We start from the raw sequence: 19,493 nt of genomic DNA, 5'->3' as shown, positions 1-19,493 counted from the left end.
ATCTTCCTGGCAAATGAAAGGGGCGTGAGTCTGCCTGCCCTTATAAGAACTGCTGGGTGTGTCTCCTCCCCACAGTAAGAATCGCTAAATTCTCTCCCTGGGCTCTTTTGCATCTATCTTTTCCCTTATTGATCGATCACACACAAAAATAACAGAATGTCCACTGTCTTATCCAAAACTCATTTTATCCCTGAAGGAGGAGTTCTTAACCTCATTACTGCATTAATGGGGGCTTAATTAATGAAAGGCATTAGCCCCAAATACCCAGCTTTTTGTAGCAAAGCTGAGACACACACCCTGGTGTCCAACTGCTGATCCAGGGTTTGAGGGAGGAAATGGGACCTCAGAGAGGTAAGAAACATGCCCAAAGCCACCCAGAAAGGGCGGAGGCTGAGGCAATGATTAAGAGCCGGTTTCTGTGAGGCAGACGTGAGCTCGGAGTTCAGGTTGGAACTCTGACTCTCCCACTCGGCTGCCGTGTGACCTTGGGCAATGTGCCTCTTCCCTCCGAACTCCACCTCCTCACCCAGAGTGGGAACCATAACAAAACCCACCTTCCCATGCTGGGGTAGAGTTTGAATGGCAGTGGGAAGAAAGGATGTGTCCCACATTCCTCTTTGCTTTTCTTCAGAAAAACGAGCGGCGGGTTTGACCTGAGTATAGGTGGCACGTCCATTTCAGCTGATCTGATGCTGGGCAGTAACCTGACGTCAGGCAAGCCCACCGTCACCTGCGCCAGCTGCAGCAGCCACATCAGCAGTGTCCACGTGCACATCTCAAACAGCAAAGTGGGGTACGGACTCCCGGGGCTGCGGCTGGGAGGAGGGGCCTAATTTAAAACTCTCTTAATCATCCCTGTATGCCGAAAACACATCTGGAATGCCACCTGCAGGCCAGGTCTTGCTTAGAGGCCTCGGGCATGGTATGGAAGCCCGGGGCCCACAGATGAAGCAGACACTGTGTCTTTCTCAAGGCATCATTTGTTCATTCCATATTCATTCAGCAGACTTTACTGGGCACTTACTATGTCCCAGGCTCATACTAAGCACTTTACGTATGCACTCAACCGTATCCTCATCACAAATCTGCAGGCATTTATCTATCCATCCACTCAACAAATATCTAGTGAGAATCAGCTCTGTGCCAGGCTTGTGCAACATGGCCAGGAAACAGGAGTGAACAATGAAAGCTTAGTAAGAGCTCATATTGGTCAGGGGCTGACTGTGCCAAGCACTGATTTGAGCACACTCATTATCTCATTCCAGCCACACCGTGACTCCGTGAGGTCGGTCTATTATCACCCCATTTTCAGGCGAGAAAACCAAGGCACAGAGAGGTAGATCATAACTTACGTTGCTACAGCTAATGAGTTTTCAAGTCCAGGTCTATTTGACCCAGACTCAGCCACACAGTCCTGTTCTCTTAAAGTTTTCAGCCCAGTGGGGAAGACAATCATTAACCAAAGCATTGCATGAATGGCTCACACAGAATTACAAAAGGAGATGAGAACTAAGAAAAAGAGGTGCAAACTTTCTGAACGCATAGAACAGAAGACTCCGACCCCGTCGAGGGGCAGGCCAGTTCTTCCTTGATGAAAGGACATTTGAACTGATATGCAGGCATTAGTTAGGGAGGTGTTGGGGATGGGGGTGTTTTAAGCAGAGGGAACAGTATGTGCAAAGGGTCGGTGGTGGGAGGGCGCAACGGACAGAGGTCATGGCAGGCCGGTATGGCTGGTGTGCAGCCAGGGAGGGCACTAGTGAGGAATGAGAGAGGGGCAGGGGCCCAGCCACGCAGGGATTCAGGAGGTAACCCCATAAACAGGCCACTAACTCGAAGAGAAGCATCTGATGGAGCCTGTGCAGTTAGAGCTCAGGGGCAAGGGTGCCAATTTCTATTTCTAGAAGGGAAGAAAGCTTTTAAGATAAGGCAGCCTCCTGAATCCATCCGGAAAGCCTCATCTATGTCCCTGCTTGTCCATCTTTAGGTGGCTGATCCAACTCTTCCACAAAAAAATTGAGTCTGCGCTTCGAAACAAGTTGAACAGCCAGGTAGGAGGGGCTCGGAGCCCCATCAGCAATCAGAGGGGAAGGTCACTCAGTAACCACACACTTCCCCTTCTACGAACACTCTGCTGTCACTCCAGACCCCTTGGCAGTCCTTAGAGCCCTTTGAAGCCACAACCCCAGCTCTAAAAGCCAGTTGTGTGTGTTTTGCTGAAGAGTCCACCAAGAGACCACGAGACAATCACTTCCCACACTCGCAGCAAACGTTCCCCATGCCTGCTTGGGCCACCTCTGCTTCCCACCCGCCCCCACCCGCCTTCCTCCCTGCTGAGAAAATGCCAGTCTCTTCCTGCCTCCCTCTCTTCCCATAGCCCTGCTAGCTCCTTCCTCCACCCCACCCCACCCCAAGTCCCTTCTTTGGTGCTCCCCATCCAGAACAAATGCCACTGATGAAGCTGCAATTCTGGGCTTTGTCCAAACCCTGGTCATAGCCCATTCCCTCAGGCTGGAACTAGTACAAGAGACAGGTGTCAGCCGGCACTCCCCCATCTGTGCCCACAGCCTAAACCCACAACCCGGGTGCTTCAGCTAAGGGATAAGGCCATTCATTTGGCTGGTTTTCCATTAACATATTATTAGTTTCAAGAATCATCTGAACCTGTCTCAAAAAGCAATGAGTTTTGGCTCTCTCCAGAGGGTAATGGGAGCCATTGAAGGTTTTAGGCAAGTGGGTGACCTGATCAGATCTGTGCTTTAAAACAATTTCCCTGTCTGCTGTGGGAATGACCTTAGAGGTCAAGAATAGGGAAAAGGAGACCACTGAGGGGGCTTGTGGGTCTTCTAAGTGAAAGACATCGGTTTCCTTGTTAAAGACACTGAAAACACAGGTAGGGGTATATCAATCAAGTGAGATTATCTATCTGAAGACACTGTGTCAAAAGTTTAAAAAGCAAAAAATCAATGCGTGTTTGTCAAAATGCATAACACAGTGGACTATAGAATGGATTTTAGAGTCATATGGCAATAGTGGAGCCAGTGGCATGGTTGGGATTAGATGGGACAGTTCCAATGAGCAGGACAATCCCCAGCCAAAGTCTCAGGGTAGCATCTTGGTGTAGGATTTAACCCTGGCTCCAGGGCTTAACTAACTGTGTAACCTTGAGAAAATTGCTTGACCTTCTTGAACCTCAGTTTTACCATCTGTAAAATGGGGACATGAATACCTTCTTCACCAAGGCACTGTAACAATTCATGAAATGATGCAGAGAATGTGCTCACCCCCTCGGCTAGCTCACCTGCAGCTCAGCTGCCTGTATAATCAAGTGACAGTCTGAGAGGAGTGTTGGGATATATTTAACATTTGGAACAATTAAAACGATTATTTCTTAGTGCCACCTAAAAGTGACCCCTCTATAGCAGCCAAGCTAGTAAGTAGTAATGCTGTTGCTGCTGTTAATGGTGATGGTGATGATGATGGTGGTGATGGTGATGATGATGGTGGTGATGGTGGTGATGGTGGTGATGGTGATGATGATGGTGGTGATGATGATGGTGGTGATGGTGATGATGACGGTGGTGATGATGATGGTGGTGATGATGATGGTGATGGTGATGCTGGTAAGTATATGCCCATTTAATAGGCATTTTCTTCCTCCAAGGCAGGAGCCCATCCTGGGCAGGTTCAATGGTGATGGTGAGGTTGATGATGGTGATGCCGATGGTGGCGATGGTGATGATGTTGACCCATATGTACTGAGTGCTTACAGTGATCTAACCCTATGCTAGGAACTCTTTCCATGGATTCCAGCATTTAATCCACACATTCTCACATTTAATCTCCTGTGAGATTCCACGATTATCCCATAATAAACTGAGATACAGAAAGAGGAAATAATAGTGCTTGGATTCAAATCCAGGCTACCCTACCTCAGAGATGAGCCTCACTCTTAATCATAAGATCCAATTTAGAAGTGAGTACTGGCCTGAATGAATGAATGAGAGGTCACGATGCCAGAAGGGGCTGGAAACAGTGAGGAGTGAGTCAGGGAGTCTGCCCCCAGGGAATACAGCGTGTAGGGTGGGCGTCTGAGGGAAGGAAGAGCCTGCATTGGTACAAAGTGCACATGGAGGGAAGAGTAGGAGGGAGCTGGGCTCCCACCAGGTTGTGATTTGCTGCTATCTGGAGCCATGAATTGGCCCCAGTGGGTGAGCAACACTGGTGATCATACCTGAGGGGCAGCTCAGGAGTCCAGCGGGGCCACAGCTGCCAGCTGTGCTGCCCTCTGTTCCTGAGCCACTGAAGAAGAGGTGTACGTTCCTCGGAGCATGCCAGGCGAGGTCCTCTTGAGACTTCATGAGCCTTACACGGTAGAAACACACTCCAGGGAAACCAGATTTTCTCCTTCCCTCCGTCCCACTCCTGTCTTCCCTCCTTCCTTCCTTCCCTTCTTTCCTTCCTCCCTTTCCTTCTTCCCACTCTCTGCCTTTCCTTTCTTTCTTTTTTCTTTTGTTTTTGGTGATGGAGTCTCGCTCTGTCACCCAGTCTGGAGTGCAATAGCACAATCTCAACTCGCTGCAACCTCCGCCTCCCAGGTTCAAGAGATTCTCCTGCTTCAGACTCCCAAGTAGCTGGAATTACAGGTATCTGACACGACACCTGGCTGATTTTTGTATTTTTAGTAGAGACGGGGTTTCAGCTTGTTGGCCAGGCTGGTCTTAAACTCCTGACCTCAAGTGATCCACCCGCCTCAGCCTCCCCAAGTGCTAGGATTACAGGCGTGAGCCACCGCATCCGGCCTTTCCATTCAGTTCTTTCCTTCTTCCTTCCTTCCCTTTCTCCTTTTCTCCCTTTCTTTCTTCCTTCTTTATCTTCTCCTTTTCCCTCTTTCCCCTTTTCCTCCCTCCATCCCCAGGAAAAATAACTTGATTGGCAGTGTAGGAGGAGGGGAGGGGAGGACAGAAGTGAACTCTAGGCAGATGGCGCAGCCAACCTTAAGGAGGAGTAAGAACCTGAGGAGTTTGGTTTGGGATGTGCCAGCTTTGGGGACCAGTAGGACACCCAGGGACAGTTGTTCATCAGGCAACTGGGTCCCCAGGCTGGAGCTCAGAGGAGAAGCCTGGGCTGCAAAGTAAGGGCTGAGTATTGGCCACGTGTTGGGAGCAGTGGAGGTGACTTTGCTTGGGCTCCCAAAGTCGGATGCTGATACAGGATTTGGGTGCAAGTCATTTATTGAGAGGGGTTCCCAGGCAGCGCAGTGAGGAGGTTGGGAGGCAGGGAAGGGGCCCTACTGAGTGGGCTGCTGCTACAGGCAACTGGGACTCTGCCCTGCTGGCAATTCTCAAAGGAATGGTGGGGAGCACACCTCAGAACTGTTCCAGAAACAGGAGGAAGGCTGGGGGATTTGTCTACCACCTCCCACCCTTCTTTCATTGAAGACCGTTCTTAAGGACCTGACTTCTTGGCACTTCTGAGTCCAGAGAGTGTGGGTGGGCACTGGAGCATCTGCCGCAGGGGCGGAGGGATGCCTGGAATGGTTCAAGAAGAGGGTCTAAGTGGAAGGGGCAGGGAGCCAGGAAGGAAGCCCGGTGGAGCTCCCACATCTCCAGTGAAGGAGGAAGAGCTTGCAAAGGAGCCAGGGGAACAGGCTGTAGGGGATAGGAGAGCAGAAGGCCTTGGAGTGTTTCTAGAAGAGAATGGGCAACCACGCCAGGAGCTACCCAGTAGTCAAGAAAGACAAGGATTGAAGAGACTGTGCTGAATTACTGAGGGGAAGTTCATTCGAGAGCAACGTTGGGAGAGAAAAGAGCTTGTCTGACCATCAGCCCCAGCCCCGATCTCTTAGTTAGGGGAAGGCTATGGTTTTAATCCTATATCCCAGCTCTCTATTGCTTGGAAACAAGCAACCCAAAATTTGGTATCATAAAGCAACCACCACTGTCCATGGATTCTGTGCATCAGGAAGTCAGCCGGGCATGACGGGGATGGCTGAGCTCTCTGCTCCATGAGGTCTGCGGCCTCATCTCGGAAGACTCAAAGGCTCCAGGTTAGAATCACCTGGAGGGCGCCTCTCTCCCATCTTTCGAGCCTGGGCTGGGAAGACTTGAAGGCTCAGCTCTGCTGGGACTATTGACCCAAAGCACTAGCGTGGCCCCTCTGTGGGGCCCAGGCTTCTCCCAGCCTCATGTGACCTCACCTCTAAGCTACACAAAGGTGAGGAATGTTGTGTTCTGTTGCTTAGAGGCAAGTCGCCAAGCCCAGATTCTAGTGGCAAGTTCACAGACTCCATCTCCTGGTGGGGTGTGCCAAGGCCACATGACAGAAGAGTCGATGGCATGGAAAATATAATTTGCCATGGTCCGTTTTACAGATGAAGAAATAGAGGTCTAGATAAATGGGAAAGCAGTGTCAAAGTTAGTGTGTGACCCAACACAGGTCTTCTCAGGCTAGTATTTGTTCCATTGCAAGCTATGGGCTAGGGGACAGGGGAATTGGGGTGGGGTGGTGAAGGTGGGCAGGGGATGGCTTCTCTGGCCATACATGGCAAATGTGAGGGTGCCCACCTAGACTTAAGCAGAAAGCCTGCCCATGCTCCCAAAGCCCAGATAAGGGAAAGCTGACCATTGACTACCTTGTGTTTGCTTACCACCTCCTTCCACAAAGGATCTGAGACAGCAAAATCAAACAGAAAAAAGAAAATAAAACAAACTCACTTTATAGAATAGATAACATAAACACCCCTCAGGAAAGTTCCACACACCAGGGCAGGAAATAGAATGCAGATATGTAGGCCGTGCAGTCATATACAGTCATTATTTCTAAGCTGCATGTTCAACTCTGAGCTCCCTAGTGGCCAAAAAGAAAAGGGAAATTTGATTGGCTACATAATTTTCAAGAAAATAATCAAGGAAAGCAAGGCACATCTGGCCCATTATTGCCAAAGGACATTTTCCACTATGGGAAGACCTTCCTGATTACTTGTTTGGTTCTCCCCAGGTCTGCCAGAAACTGACCAGCTCTGTATCCTCTGAGCTGCAACCATATTTCCAGACTCTACCAGGTGAGGGCTGGACGAGGATCAAGGATAGAATGGAACAGAAAGGGGAGGGGCAAGGAAGTCAGGGAGGATGTGATGGGCCCAGCAAGATTTTCCCAGACAGGTCTGGGCCTGGTGGAAATGAGCAGAGCAGTAGATTATTTTCAAGTGGCAGCTAGCCTTGGGTCAAGTCTTTGCACAAGGTCCAGAAGTGAGGGGGACAAGCAGCCCACACCGCCTCATCCCCTCAGCTCTGTAAGGGCCAAACAGCCAAATACCCCCAGCTCTCTGAGGCCAGAGACACATGAATGGCCTGAGACCTGATATTGATCACTTCTCTTTGGACCTCAATTTCCATGTCCTTAAAATAGGGACAATAATCTTCACCCCCAAGTAATTGGTAAGCTGCAAAGAACTGCAGCAGGCTCTCAGGAAATTGTCCCCTCAGCCTCCCAGCATTCACCTGAGAGAGGCATTATTCTCCCCATTATACAAATGAGGACCCTAGACAGGCGCAGTGGCTCACACCTGTAATCCCAGCACTTTGGGAGGCTGAGGCAGGCGGATCACACCTGAGGTCAGGAGTTCAAGACCAGCTTGGCCAACATGGTAAAACCCTGTCCCTACTAAAAACACCAAAATTACCCAGGTGTCATGCAGGTGCCTGTAGTCCAAGCTACTTGGGAGGCTGAGGCAGGAGAATTGCTTGAAACCCGGGAGGCAGAGGTTGCAGTGAGCCAAGATTGCACCACTGCACTCCAGCCTGGGTGACAGAGCAAGACTCTGTCTCAAAACAAAAACAAAAACACATGAGGAACCTGAAAGTCAGAGAGTGGGTGAGACTCGTCCAGAGTCATGGAGCTGTCAAGACGCAGAAGCAAAATCAAATCTGGAGCCAAGCTTTCCTTCACTCCAGACCCTGGGCTTTCCGCTGCCCTCGGGCCACCTTGCTGTGAAGCCTGGCATGGCTGGCACATAGTATATGCCCATTTAAGAGGCATTTTTTTTTAGATGAAGTTTCACTCTTGTTGCCCAAACTAGAGTGCAATGGCATGATCTCGGCTCACTGCAACCTCCACCTTCCGGGTTCAAGGGATTGTCCCACCTCAGTCTCCCAAGTAGCTGGGATTACAGGTGCCCGCCACCACACCCAGCTAATTTTTTGTATTTTTCGTAGAGACAGGGTTTCACTATGTTGGCCAGGCTGGTCTCAAACTCCTGACCTCAGGAAATCTATCCACCTCGGCCTCCCAAAGTGCTGGGATTACAGGCATGAGCCTTAAGAGGCATTGTCTTCCTCCAGAATAGGAGCCCATCCTGGGCAGGTTTGATGCAGTTGCAGTGCCTGAGGTTTGACCTCACAAGGCAGGAAAACGATTTTGGTCTGAATCCCAGCTTCATCACTCACTTGGACAACCTGGATTTCTGAGCCTTGTTTTCTTCCCTGCTGACTAAGAAAAGGGATAAAGGAGGGGCTGATATCTATTTAATTCTCACTGATTACTGCTGGGAAACAGAAACTTTTCGGACTTGAGCCAGCTGACACTCAGCCTGGGCTATTATCAATGATCCCAACAATGATCCTCCTGGCTTTTGAGCCTCTGCCTGTACAGGGCATTGGGCTTTCACCTTCTCACAAAACTCTCCCAGCATCTGTGAGGTCACTAGGATTATCTCTGTTCTACAAATGACAAAACGTGGCTCAGAGAAGTGCAAGGACTTATCCAAGGTCATACAGAGTTTGGTTCAAGCTTAGGTCTCTCCGTGCCCTTGACCCTATGTCTTAGCCACCCACCTCAGGGATGTTGGAAGAAGAGAGTAAGGTGGTGTCTGCGAATCTGGGGCGTGGGCTCATTTTCCCTTAAGGCAAGCTCCTTTGAAGAGACTTCCTGGAGGAGCTGGGAATGGAACTTGCACTGCAGTTCTTGATCCAATTTTAGGGGATTCTGACCCTGCATTTCAGGTTCCAGGGATGCTACCATGGGAACCAGCTCATGGTCCATCTTCTTTCTCTCTAGTGATGACCAAAATAGATGCTGTGGCTGGAATCGACTATGGTCTGGTGGCACCTCCAACAATCACAGCTGAGACCCTGGACGCACAGATGAAGGTGAGCTGACACCGAGAACCACACACCCTCACACCCGAGAACCTGTCTCAGACACTCCAGGGCTCCCCAGTCCTTGGAAACAAATTTTACAACATCCCCTGATTCCTATCTGACTCACCACCGCCCTCTACTCACCCCACTCTCCCTGCCCCAGTCACACTGGCCTCCCCGCCATTCCCAAAACACACCATGCCTGCCCCTCCCCAAGACCTTTGCCCTTGCTCTTTCCTCTGCCTGGGTGCTCTCCCCCAGGTTTCCACGCAGCTCTCCCTTGCTTCCTTCAAGTCTGTGCTCAAACATTCCCTCCCTAGAGAGGCCTTCCCAGATCACTGTCACTGAAATAGATCTCTCCTCTTCCCCCACATCCTGCTTTGTTACCAGTACACACACACACACACACACACACACACACACACACACGCACAGTCTTAAGTCTATCTCCCTCACTATGATGAGAGAGAAGGGGATGCGACTGCTTTGTTCACTACCATGTGCAGCACCTAGACCAATGCTTGGCACATAGTAGGTGCTCAACAAATTATTTGCTGGATGGATGGATGGATGGATGGATGGATGGATGGATGGATGGATATATGGATGGATGGGTAGGTGGGTGGGTGGGTGGGTGGATGGATGGGTGGGTGGGTAGATGGGTGGGTAGATGGGTGGATGGGTAAGTGGGGGAATGGGTGTGTTGGTGGATGGATGGATGAGTGATGGGTGGATAGGTATGTGGATGGATAAATGAATAGGTGGGTGGGCAGATGGGTTGGTAGTTAGGTGGATGAGTGGGTGGGCTCTATATTGTGGGTTTTTTGTGTCTGTTTTTATGCCTATATATGGATAGCATAAAATGGGTAGGTGGGTGGATAGATGAATATATGGATACATGGGTAGGTGTGTGGTTGGATGGATAAATAGATGGGAAGGTGGATAGATGGGTGGGTGGGTGGGTGGATGGATGGATGGATGTATTGGTGAGTGGATGGATGGATGGATGGATGGATGGATGGATGGATGGATGGGTAAGTGGGTAAGTGAATAAATGGGTGGGTGGGTGAGTGGATGGATGGATGGACGGGTAAGTGGGTAAGTGGATAAGTTGGGTGGATGGATGGGTGGATAGATGAATGGGTGGATGGATGGATTGGTAGATGGATAGGTAAGTGGGTAAGTGAATAAATGGGTGGGTGGGTGAGTGGATGGATAGATGGATGGATAAGTAGGTAAGTGGATAAGTGGGTGGATGGATGGGTGGATAGATGAATGGGTGGGTAGGTGGATAGGTGGGGGGGTGGATGGATGGATGGATTGGTGGATGGATGGATTGGTGGATGGATGGATTGGTGGATGGATGGATTGGTGGATGGATGGATTGGTGGATGGACGGATGGATGGATGGATGGATGGAGTTTTATTTCATGCTGCTCATTCCCTCATTCACCATGCTCCAACCAGACACACTGGCCTTATACTTCCTCAAATGGGTGAAGCTTGCTCCCACCTCGGGCCTTTGTCCTAGCTGTTCCCTCTGCCTGGTACTCCCTTCCCTCCCAATGCCCACCTCCCCCTGCTGGCTTCTTATAGTGCTCCACGTGGCTGTCCACTCAGCTGTCACTCCCAGAGCAGCCTTCCCTCCCACCCCAGCAGGAGTGGGTCCCACTCTGAAATTCATCCTGGATTGTCCTTCAGTCCTTCCACATTGATGATTTGCTTGTTTACAGTTTATTTGCTTGTTTCAAAGCAAATTCAACGTGAAAAAGAAAATTTAGAAACTGCAGAGGAACACAGAAATAAATATAGGAAAGAAAGAAAAGAAAGAAAAAAAGAGAGAGGAATTACCCAAGTCTACAACCTCGAGATAAGCACTATCGATACACAAGTGTAGCTGCCCCCAACCCTTGTCTTTGCAGAGACAGGGAAAGATACACACGCAAACACACAGAAACAAATGTACACATATATAGGCATAAAAACAAATACACACAAAACCCAGAATATGGAAATAGGAAAAAATGCACACACATGTATTCACATATAGACAGCAAAATACACACATACATATATTTGCATGTGTCATGTTATACATTCTGCTTTACAACTTTTAAAAATCAACACATATGATAGGAATATCTTTGCCATCCATGAAATGTCCTCCTGCAGCCCTTTACTGGCTGCTTGGTTTTTCAGAGGACAGCTTGGGATAGGGTACGAGGATAGTGCCCCCTCCTGGGACACGTGGGATCTCCATTTTTTCCCACAAATGTAACCAAAGCTGCAGTGACCATCCTTGCAATTGTGCCTCTGTCCATCCTTGAGTATTTCCTAGAAGTGGGGTAGTCAGACCAAATGGCATACTAAGAGGAAAATGAATACCCACACGTATCTAAATGATAGCACAGAGTAAAAGATTAAAGCAATATGTAATTATCCTCAGTGAATAAGAAGAGTCCTGTTTACCTCCTGGACTCCTGCCCAGAGTTGACCACTGACAACCATGGAGTGTGCTAATCTCCCAGGCCCCTCGTTCTAAGAATTCACATAAATGCACAAGAAAATCCAACCAGATTTTGCTGATGATCTACATGAATGGATACACACTATTCTTCTACTCACTTGTCTCACTTAGCAATATATATTAAAGATGATTTCTAGTCAGTGCATAGGTCCATTTTATTATTATTATTATTTGAGATGGAGTTTTGCTCTTGCTGCCCAGGCTGGAGTGCAGTGGCGCGATCTTGGCTCACCGCAACCTCTACCTCCCAGGTTCAAGCGATTCTCCTGCCTCAGCCTCCTGAGTAGCTGGAATTACAGGCGCCCGCCACCATGCCCGGCTAATGTTTTGTATTTTTAGTAGAGATAGAGTTTCACCATGTTGGTCATGCTGGTCTCAAATTCTTACCTCAGGTGATATGCCTGCCTCGGCCTTCCCAAAGTGCTGGGATTACAGGCGTGAAGCACCGCACCCAGCCCATCTTACTGTTATTAAGAATTGCATGTATTCTATAATATGGAGGTTATGTTTGTTAATTTTAAGTAATAAAATAACTCTAAGGTACAGAGAATTGTACACACTTCCAAGTACCCAACATGAAGATTTAAGAAATCTTACCATTTTGTCATATTTGCCTCTGATTTTTAAAAAAATAAAACGTTGTAGAAATAACTAATGAGCCTCCCTTGGGTGCCTCTCCCCCCACCCCAGAACCACGCTGATGATGTTGGTGTGCGGTCTTCTTGCCTGTGTTTTTATAGTTTTTATGGGCCTCTAAATTTTACATAAGTGGTATCCCACCATATGTATCCAACTAAAATTTGCTTTTTTAAGCTCAACATTTATTTGCTAAATAAATGATCCACCTTTACAACATATTGCCAAACTGCTCTTCAGAAACATAAAAAACAACCCTAGCAGCTTATGAATGCTCTCACCAAACACAGATAGCGTCAGTTCAAAGCACACAAACACTCAAATCAATCTACCTCTTTTCCCATTTTACTAACTTCACAGATGAAACCAACAGGATTTCACTGTTCTTTTCATAGGGTTTCTGTGCTTCTGAGCAAGGTTGTGGTTGAGACAATGGAGTGGTTAGGAAAATGTTCACGGGATGTTGGAAGCCTGGGTTTGATTCCCAGCTCTGCCACTTACCAGCTGTGTGACCTTGGGCAAGTCACTTCACCTCCCTGTGCCTCAGTGTCCTCTCCTATACAAGAAGCATAGTTATACTTGCCTTCCCAGGACTGGCATGAGGAGCACTCAGAAACCAGCTCCCAGGAGGCATTTGACGCTACTGTTAGCTTCCGGTCATTGCTGTTTCCTTTGCGAGTGTACAGCTGGTGTCCTCAGCCCATCTTTTCCTGAATGGAGATGTTGAATTATAATTCCTGAAGAATATCTGGGCTCACTCTGTTGCCTCTACCCCCAGGGGGAGTTTTACCGTCTGAACCACCACAATCCACCTCCCTTTGCTCCACCAGTGATGGAGTTTCCTGCTGCCCACGACCGCATGGTATACCTGGGCCTCTCTGACTATTTCTTCAACACAGCTGGGCTTGTATACCAAGAGGCTGGGGTCTTGAAGATGACCCTTACAGATGACATGGTAAGGCCGGGCTGTGTGGGGGCATGGGAAGAGCACTGGACTCAGAGTCCTGCAGACCTTCCAGAAAATCTGGAAAGAGCTTTTCTCACAGTGGGGGAAGTTAAAGTGTTGACTCTAGAGTCAGCTAGAGCTGAGTTCCAGTATCGACCCCACCCCTCTCCACGTGAGTGACCCAGGTCAGTTACTCCACCTCTCAGAACCTGTTTGGTCATCTGTAAAATACCAATAACTGTTTTTCTTCAACGGGTGTTGTGAAGATTAAATGAGATATTAATGTCTGATTAAATGAGATATTAGTCTATGAGAGGACCAAGACAGAATTTGGAATGTAGGAAGTAACAAATAAGAAACATAAGGCCGGACATGGTGGCTCACGCCTGTAACCCAGCACTTTGGGAGGCCAAGGAGGGTGGATCATGAGGTCAGGAGTTCGAGACCAGGCTTACTTCTACTAAAAATACAAAAATTAGCCAGGCGTGGTGGTGGGTGCCTGTAATCCCAGCTACTCAGGAAACTGAGGCAAGAGAATCACTTGAACCCGGGAGGCAGAGGTTGCAGTGAGCTGAGATTGTGCCATTGCACTCCAGCTTGGGTGATAGAGTGAGACTCTGTCTCAAAAAAAAAAAAGAGCGACATTGATTGAGTAGTTGTCAGACCGTCATCCAGTCCTAGCATCACGCTAAGGCAGAGACAGGCCTTGCTGGAAATGGGGCGTCCTGTGAGATCGGTTTGAAGGCAGATTGGGTTTTCTCAGGAGCAAAAAGCAAGCAGGCATTCACTGACCAGCTCCTGACCATTCTGGACCATCTGCTGCAGAAGGCGTGGTGTGGCTTCGGGACTGGTTGCTGCAGAGGTTGTGGGTCGGTTACTCTGTTGTCACATAGGGGCTGGCCACTGTGTGTACAGTCGGTCTCTCACCCCCTGTGGAACTTGCCCCCTCTGCTCTGCCTGTAACGGCATCCTCCGGGATCCTTTTCTCTTCTCTTGCTACAGATTCCAAAGGAGTCCAGATTTCGACTGACAACCAAATTCTTTGGAAGCTTCCTACCCGAGGTAAGGAGGACCTTGGTTTCCTTTAGTGAGCCTGGAGGCTTCTGGGGAGGACAGGGCTTTGCTGAGTGGATGATGAGACCCCTCACCAACATACACACACAAGATCCAGAGGCAACCGAGGATGAAGGGGAGGAAACAGCTTCATCCCCAGAACAGAGAAAGGCTCCAAGCACCCAGTTGACCAAGTGTGGGAGTAGATGCTGGCAGAGGGTGGGGGTGGGGAGTCTTTCATGTGATAAATATTTACTGAATGCCCACCATGTGCCTGGGCCCCTATGTTGGGAACCCAACAAAATAGACCACCTCCCTGCCCTCCTGGAGCTCCCAGACCAGTGGAGAGAGAAAAATATCATTCAGATATCCAAAACGATAACAAAAATAATGTGGAATGTGACCGGTAAAACCGACAGGTGGATGAGGTTACTTTAGACAAGATGGTCAAGGAGGGCCTCTGTCTTTATCTGCTCAGGCTGCTGTAATAAAATGGCACAGACCAGGTGGCATAAACAACAGGGTTTACTTCTCATAGCTCTGGAGGCTGGAAGTCCAAGGTTAAGGCGTCAGCAGATTTGGTTTCTAGTGAGGGCTCTCTTCCTGGCTTGTAGACTGCCTCCTTCTTGCTGTGTTCTCACAGGGCCTTTTCTCAATGCATGTGTGGTGGGGGTGGGGGCGGGAGAGAGCTCTCAGTGTCTCTTCTTATAAGGGCACTAATTCTATTGGATCAGGACCCTACCCTTATGAACTCACTTAACCTCAGTTACTTCCTTAGAGGCCCTTCTCCAAATACAGCCACACTGGGAATTAGGGCTTCAACATATGAATTTGCAGGGACACAAACATTCTGTTTATAGCAGCCTCTCTGGTGGTAAAACCCCAGAAATTTCTATACAGAGAAGCTCTGTTGTGGGGAGAGGTGTGGCTGGTAGTGGTATCCAGGGGTGTTGTCTTGAAGCTTCATTTGCATGACAGTCACATTATTTTTACTCAGACTGTGGGTTCACCTGGGGAAGATCAGAGGCTAAGAGAGATGGGAAGAAGGTCACCAAGGCCCTCCTTAGTTCCCCCTGGAAGCCACTACTGCTCTCTAAGAAAGTGACATCTGCAGAGACCTGAAGGAAGGGAAAGAGCCAAGATAGAGAATGTGAGGAAAAGCATTCAACAAGGAGGAACAGAGAGTGCAAAGGGTTTTAGGTGACAAGAGAGCTTGCTGAGTGTGAGGCACAGAAAGAGTTCCATGTGGCTGGAGATGGAAGACAAGAGGCAGAGGCACAGGTGGTGAGGTTGGCAGGGTGCCAGCTGCCAGACTCTGCCATCTTAGGATTTATTCTAAGAGCAATGGGAAGACACTGGAGGTGTTTAAGCAGGGTGGGGCAAGATAGGATTTAGAAACATTTCAACAGGAACTCCTCCTTTCGTTGGCTGTCTCCACTGGGGGCTGCAGGTGGCCAAAATGTTTCCCAACATGAAGATGCAGATCCACATCTCAGCCTCCGTCCCGCCGCAACTGTCCGTGCAGCCCACCGGCCTCTCCTTCTTCCCTGCCCTGGACATCCAGGCCTTTGCCGTCCTCGCCAACTCCTCCCTGGCTTCTCTCTTCCTGATCGGCATGGTAAGCTGTTCCTGGGTGTGGACAGATGAGGAGCCCCGGACAGTCCCAAGAGCACTGTCCTTGGAGTCAGGAGAGCAAGTGTGAGTCCTGTCCGGGTTCACACCTGGACTGTACCACTCCAGAGCCTGACACTGAGCCACTCAGGAAACCAAGTGTGAGTCCCGTCCTGATTCACACCTGGACTGTGCCACTCCAGAGCCTGACCCTCAGCCACTTACTCAACTGTGCTGGCTCCTGCAGGCGTTCATTCACCCAGCCACTCACTAGTGCATTTGTTTACTTATTCATTCAATTATTCATCCACTCAATTTCTCATTCATTCAATTATTCATTCCATGTTGGCTTGAAATATGTCTACTATTTCCAATTCATTCACTTACATCTTTAGTAATTCAATTATGCATTTTTGTATTTGTTCATTCATTCAATTATTAATTCATTCCATTATTTATTAGATTGTTGACTTGAAATATGTCATACCTTTTCTGATTCCTGCATGGATTCATTTATTCAATTATTCATTTACTTACACCTTTGTTCAATTGATCATTCATTTGTATATGTGTTCATTCATTCATCCGTCATTTATTCATTCATGTATATCTTTGTTATTCTTTCATTCATATATTTGTTTAATCTTCCATTTGCCTCAGTTTTCACTCCATTGTTGCCTTATGCATTCATCCCTTTGATAACTCCATCACTCCACAGTCATTTGGTGGTGCCCATATGGCCACTGAGGGCATGGTTCAGACACTCTCCACACCAGAAAGCACTTAGAGGCCTTGGGCAAGTCCACTGGGTCTCCCAAGCTGCAACCTGTTACCCCACTTTGCAGACAGAATAGGTCCTGGGGGGTCGTCCAAGATCACACAGACGGCACACAATAGCTGAGGTGGGAACCTGGGGCTTCCTCCTCAATACATAATTTTTGAATGAATTAATGAATGAGGGATTGTGAGAACAGGGCTGGCCTGGACTGCAGCCCTGAGGTCTGTCTTATACAGCCCCTCCGAGAGTGGCCAAGAACTCTGAAATGGTCCTGGAAGTAGAGAGAGAAAAGGGAAACTGGCTAACAGTTTAGGACTCAGCAGCCACAAAGCCGCGGGAAGCCTCCCCACTCCCTGGCTGTGTGGCCTGACCCAGCAGGGGGTGGACTGCCCTGCTGGGCTGTTGTGAAGCTCACCCTCCTTGGCTCGGAGGCCCTGCAGCACGGCGCCTGGGTCGGGGCACTTCACCCTGGGCTATTGTTTTGGCAGAGCACGCATGGTTCCCTGGAGGTCAGCGCCAGGTCCGACAGGCTTGTTGGAGAGCTCAACGTGGATAGGTAAGGGGGCCTGTGGGGGAGGAGGGGGCTGCCATCTGTCCTTGGCGGCCGTGGGATGGCAGTGGCCCTGTATGTACAGAAGCACTGTATTGTCGCTTTCCTGTTCGCTCATCACATTAACTCCTCCGCAAGTGTGTGATGGCCACAACACCCCCATTTGCAGACCAGGAACCTGACGCTCAGAGAAAAAGTGATTCATTTGAGGTCACACATTGTAGATGACCAACCATCTCAGTTTAGCCATGAGTGTCCCAGTTCTTTTTTTTCTTTCTTTTTTTTTGAGAGTCTCACTCTGTCTCCCAGGCTGGAGTGCGGTGGTGCTAACTTGGCTCACTGCAACCTCCACCTCCCAGGTTTAATCGATTCTCCTGCCTCAGCCTCCCAAGTAACTGGGATTACAGGCATGCACCACCATGCCCAGCTCATTTTGTATTTTTAATAGAGACAGGGTTTCACCATGTTGGCCAGTCTGGTCTCGAACTCCTGACCTCAGGTGATCCACCCGCCTCGGCCTCCCAAAATGCTGGGATTACAGGCATGAGCCACTGCAACCAGCCAAGTGTCCCAGTTCTAGCAGTGACAGTCCTGCATTCCAGGACACTGTCAGTCCTCATGGCTGGGAGGCATCAGCTATGATCCCCACTGAACCACAGCAGTATCCGGCCGTCCCACGTCCTGCCTTTCCTTGACACTTGGAAATCCCACTTCAACTTCTCGCCCCAGCTCTGCTGGGAGACTCTAGAATCCACATGACCCTAATTTGAGTCCTGGCAGGGGGGTTTGTGGTTAGGAATGCAGCCCCGACATCAGGCTGCCTGTGTTTGAAGCGCAGCTCACCTTGGCAAGCACCAAAACGCTGCCAACTTCAGTTCCCAGGCTATAAAATTAGCCCAGTAAGGTCAGGTGTGGTGGCTCACAACTCTAATCCCAGCACTTTGGAAGGCCGAGGTGGGTGGATCACCTGAGGTCAGGAGTTTGAGCCAGTCTGGCCAACGTGGTGAAATAAAAATGAGCCAGGCATCGTGGTGGGCCCCTATAATCCCAGCTATTTGAGAGGCTGAGGCAGGAGAATCTCTTCAAACCGGGCGGCGGAGGTTGCAGTGAGCCGAGATTGCCCCATTGCACTCCAGCCTGGGCAACAGAGTGAGACTTCGTCTCAAAAAGTAAAACATAAGCCCAGTAATGACTTTGCCAACAGCATCATTGCGAGCTGAAATGAGGTATTAGTATGCGCTGAAGTGTTAAGAACACTTCCAGGGATAGAATAAACACTCAATATGCAAGAGGGAAAGAGAAAGACAGAAATGCAGAAAGAGAAACACAGGGCCGGGTGTGGCGGCTCACGTCATTCTCCCAGCACTTTGCGAGGCCATGGTGGGAGGACTGCCTGAGCCTAAGGGTTCAAGACCAGCCTGGGCAACATAGTGAGACCTTGTCTCTACAAAAAAAAAAAAAGTTTTTTAATTAGCCAGGCGTGGTAGCGCATGCCTGGGGTCCCAGCTACTCAAGAGGCTGAGGTGGGAGGATCACTTGAGCCTGGGAGGTCAAGGATGCAGTGAGCCATGTTCAAGCCACTGCACTCCAGCCTGGACAACGGAGAAAGACCTTGTCTCAAAATAAACAATCAGATTTTCTAAAGAAAAAAAATACAGAAAGGGAGGGTGAGACACAGAGAAAGAGGCAGAGACACAGAGAGTGACACTCAGAGTGACAGACACAAAGGAAGAGAGGGAGGGAGAGTCTGTCTCCATCTCTTGGCTCTGCTGTCTTCTGCACTGGCTTCATTTCCCAGCAGGCTGTCACCAAGTGGCAGCAAAATAGTCACCAGGACCTTCCTTATTTTCCCAGAGAAAAGAGAATACCTCATTCCCAATATTCCCAGCAGAAGTCCTGGGGCCGACTTTCATGGGGCCAGCAGAGGTCACAGGTCCATCTTTGCAGCAATGACTGTGGCAGGAAAGGTGAAAAAGGAGATGTAGAAAAGGAAAGGCAGACACAGAGGGAGACACTCAGGGAGACAGAGGGAGACACTCAGGGAGACAGGGAGACACTCAGGGAGACAGGGAGACACTCAGGTAGACAGGGAGACACTCAGGGGGAGACAAGGGAGACACTCAGGGGGAGACAAGGGAAACACTCAGAGAGACAGAGGGAGACACTCAGGGGAACAGAGGGAGACACTCAGACAAGGGAGACACACAGAGAGACAGAGGGAGACACTCAGGGACAGAGGGAGACACTCAGAG

The 19,493-nt window shown here is 49.3% G+C and overlaps 1 protein-coding gene across 3 annotated transcripts in view; it reads left to right on the top strand.

Annotated features, from left to right (window-relative positions):
* Window positions 1-19,493, top strand: part of BPI (bactericidal permeability increasing protein) — a 33,844-nt gene that overhangs the window by 5,923 nt on the left and 8,428 nt on the right. For all 3 annotated transcript variants that reach the window (XM_032294975.1, XM_032294974.1, XM_032294973.1), the window contains 8 exons: window positions 632-793; window positions 1,988-2,051; window positions 7,000-7,063; window positions 9,058-9,149; window positions 13,082-13,258; window positions 14,252-14,311; window positions 15,753-15,920; window positions 17,180-17,247. In XM_032294975.1, coding sequence (XP_032150866.1) covers window positions 632-793; window positions 1,988-2,051; window positions 7,000-7,063; window positions 9,058-9,149; window positions 13,082-13,258; window positions 14,252-14,311; window positions 15,753-15,920; window positions 17,180-17,247 — 855 coding nt within the window. The remainder of the gene's footprint in view (window positions 1-631; window positions 794-1,987; window positions 2,052-6,999; window positions 7,064-9,057; window positions 9,150-13,081; window positions 13,259-14,251; window positions 14,312-15,752; window positions 15,921-17,179; window positions 17,248-19,493) is intronic.

Source organism: Sapajus apella, unplaced genomic scaffold, assembly GCF_009761245.1.
Source record: "Sapajus apella isolate SASKATOON/1434 unplaced genomic scaffold, GSC_monkey_1.0 scaffold33, whole genome shotgun sequence".
Lineage (NCBI taxonomy): Eukaryota > Metazoa > Chordata > Mammalia > Primates > Cebidae > Sapajus > Sapajus apella.
The sequence above is the reverse complement of the archived record's forward strand: the minus strand, read 5'-3'. Positions and strand labels throughout refer to the sequence as shown.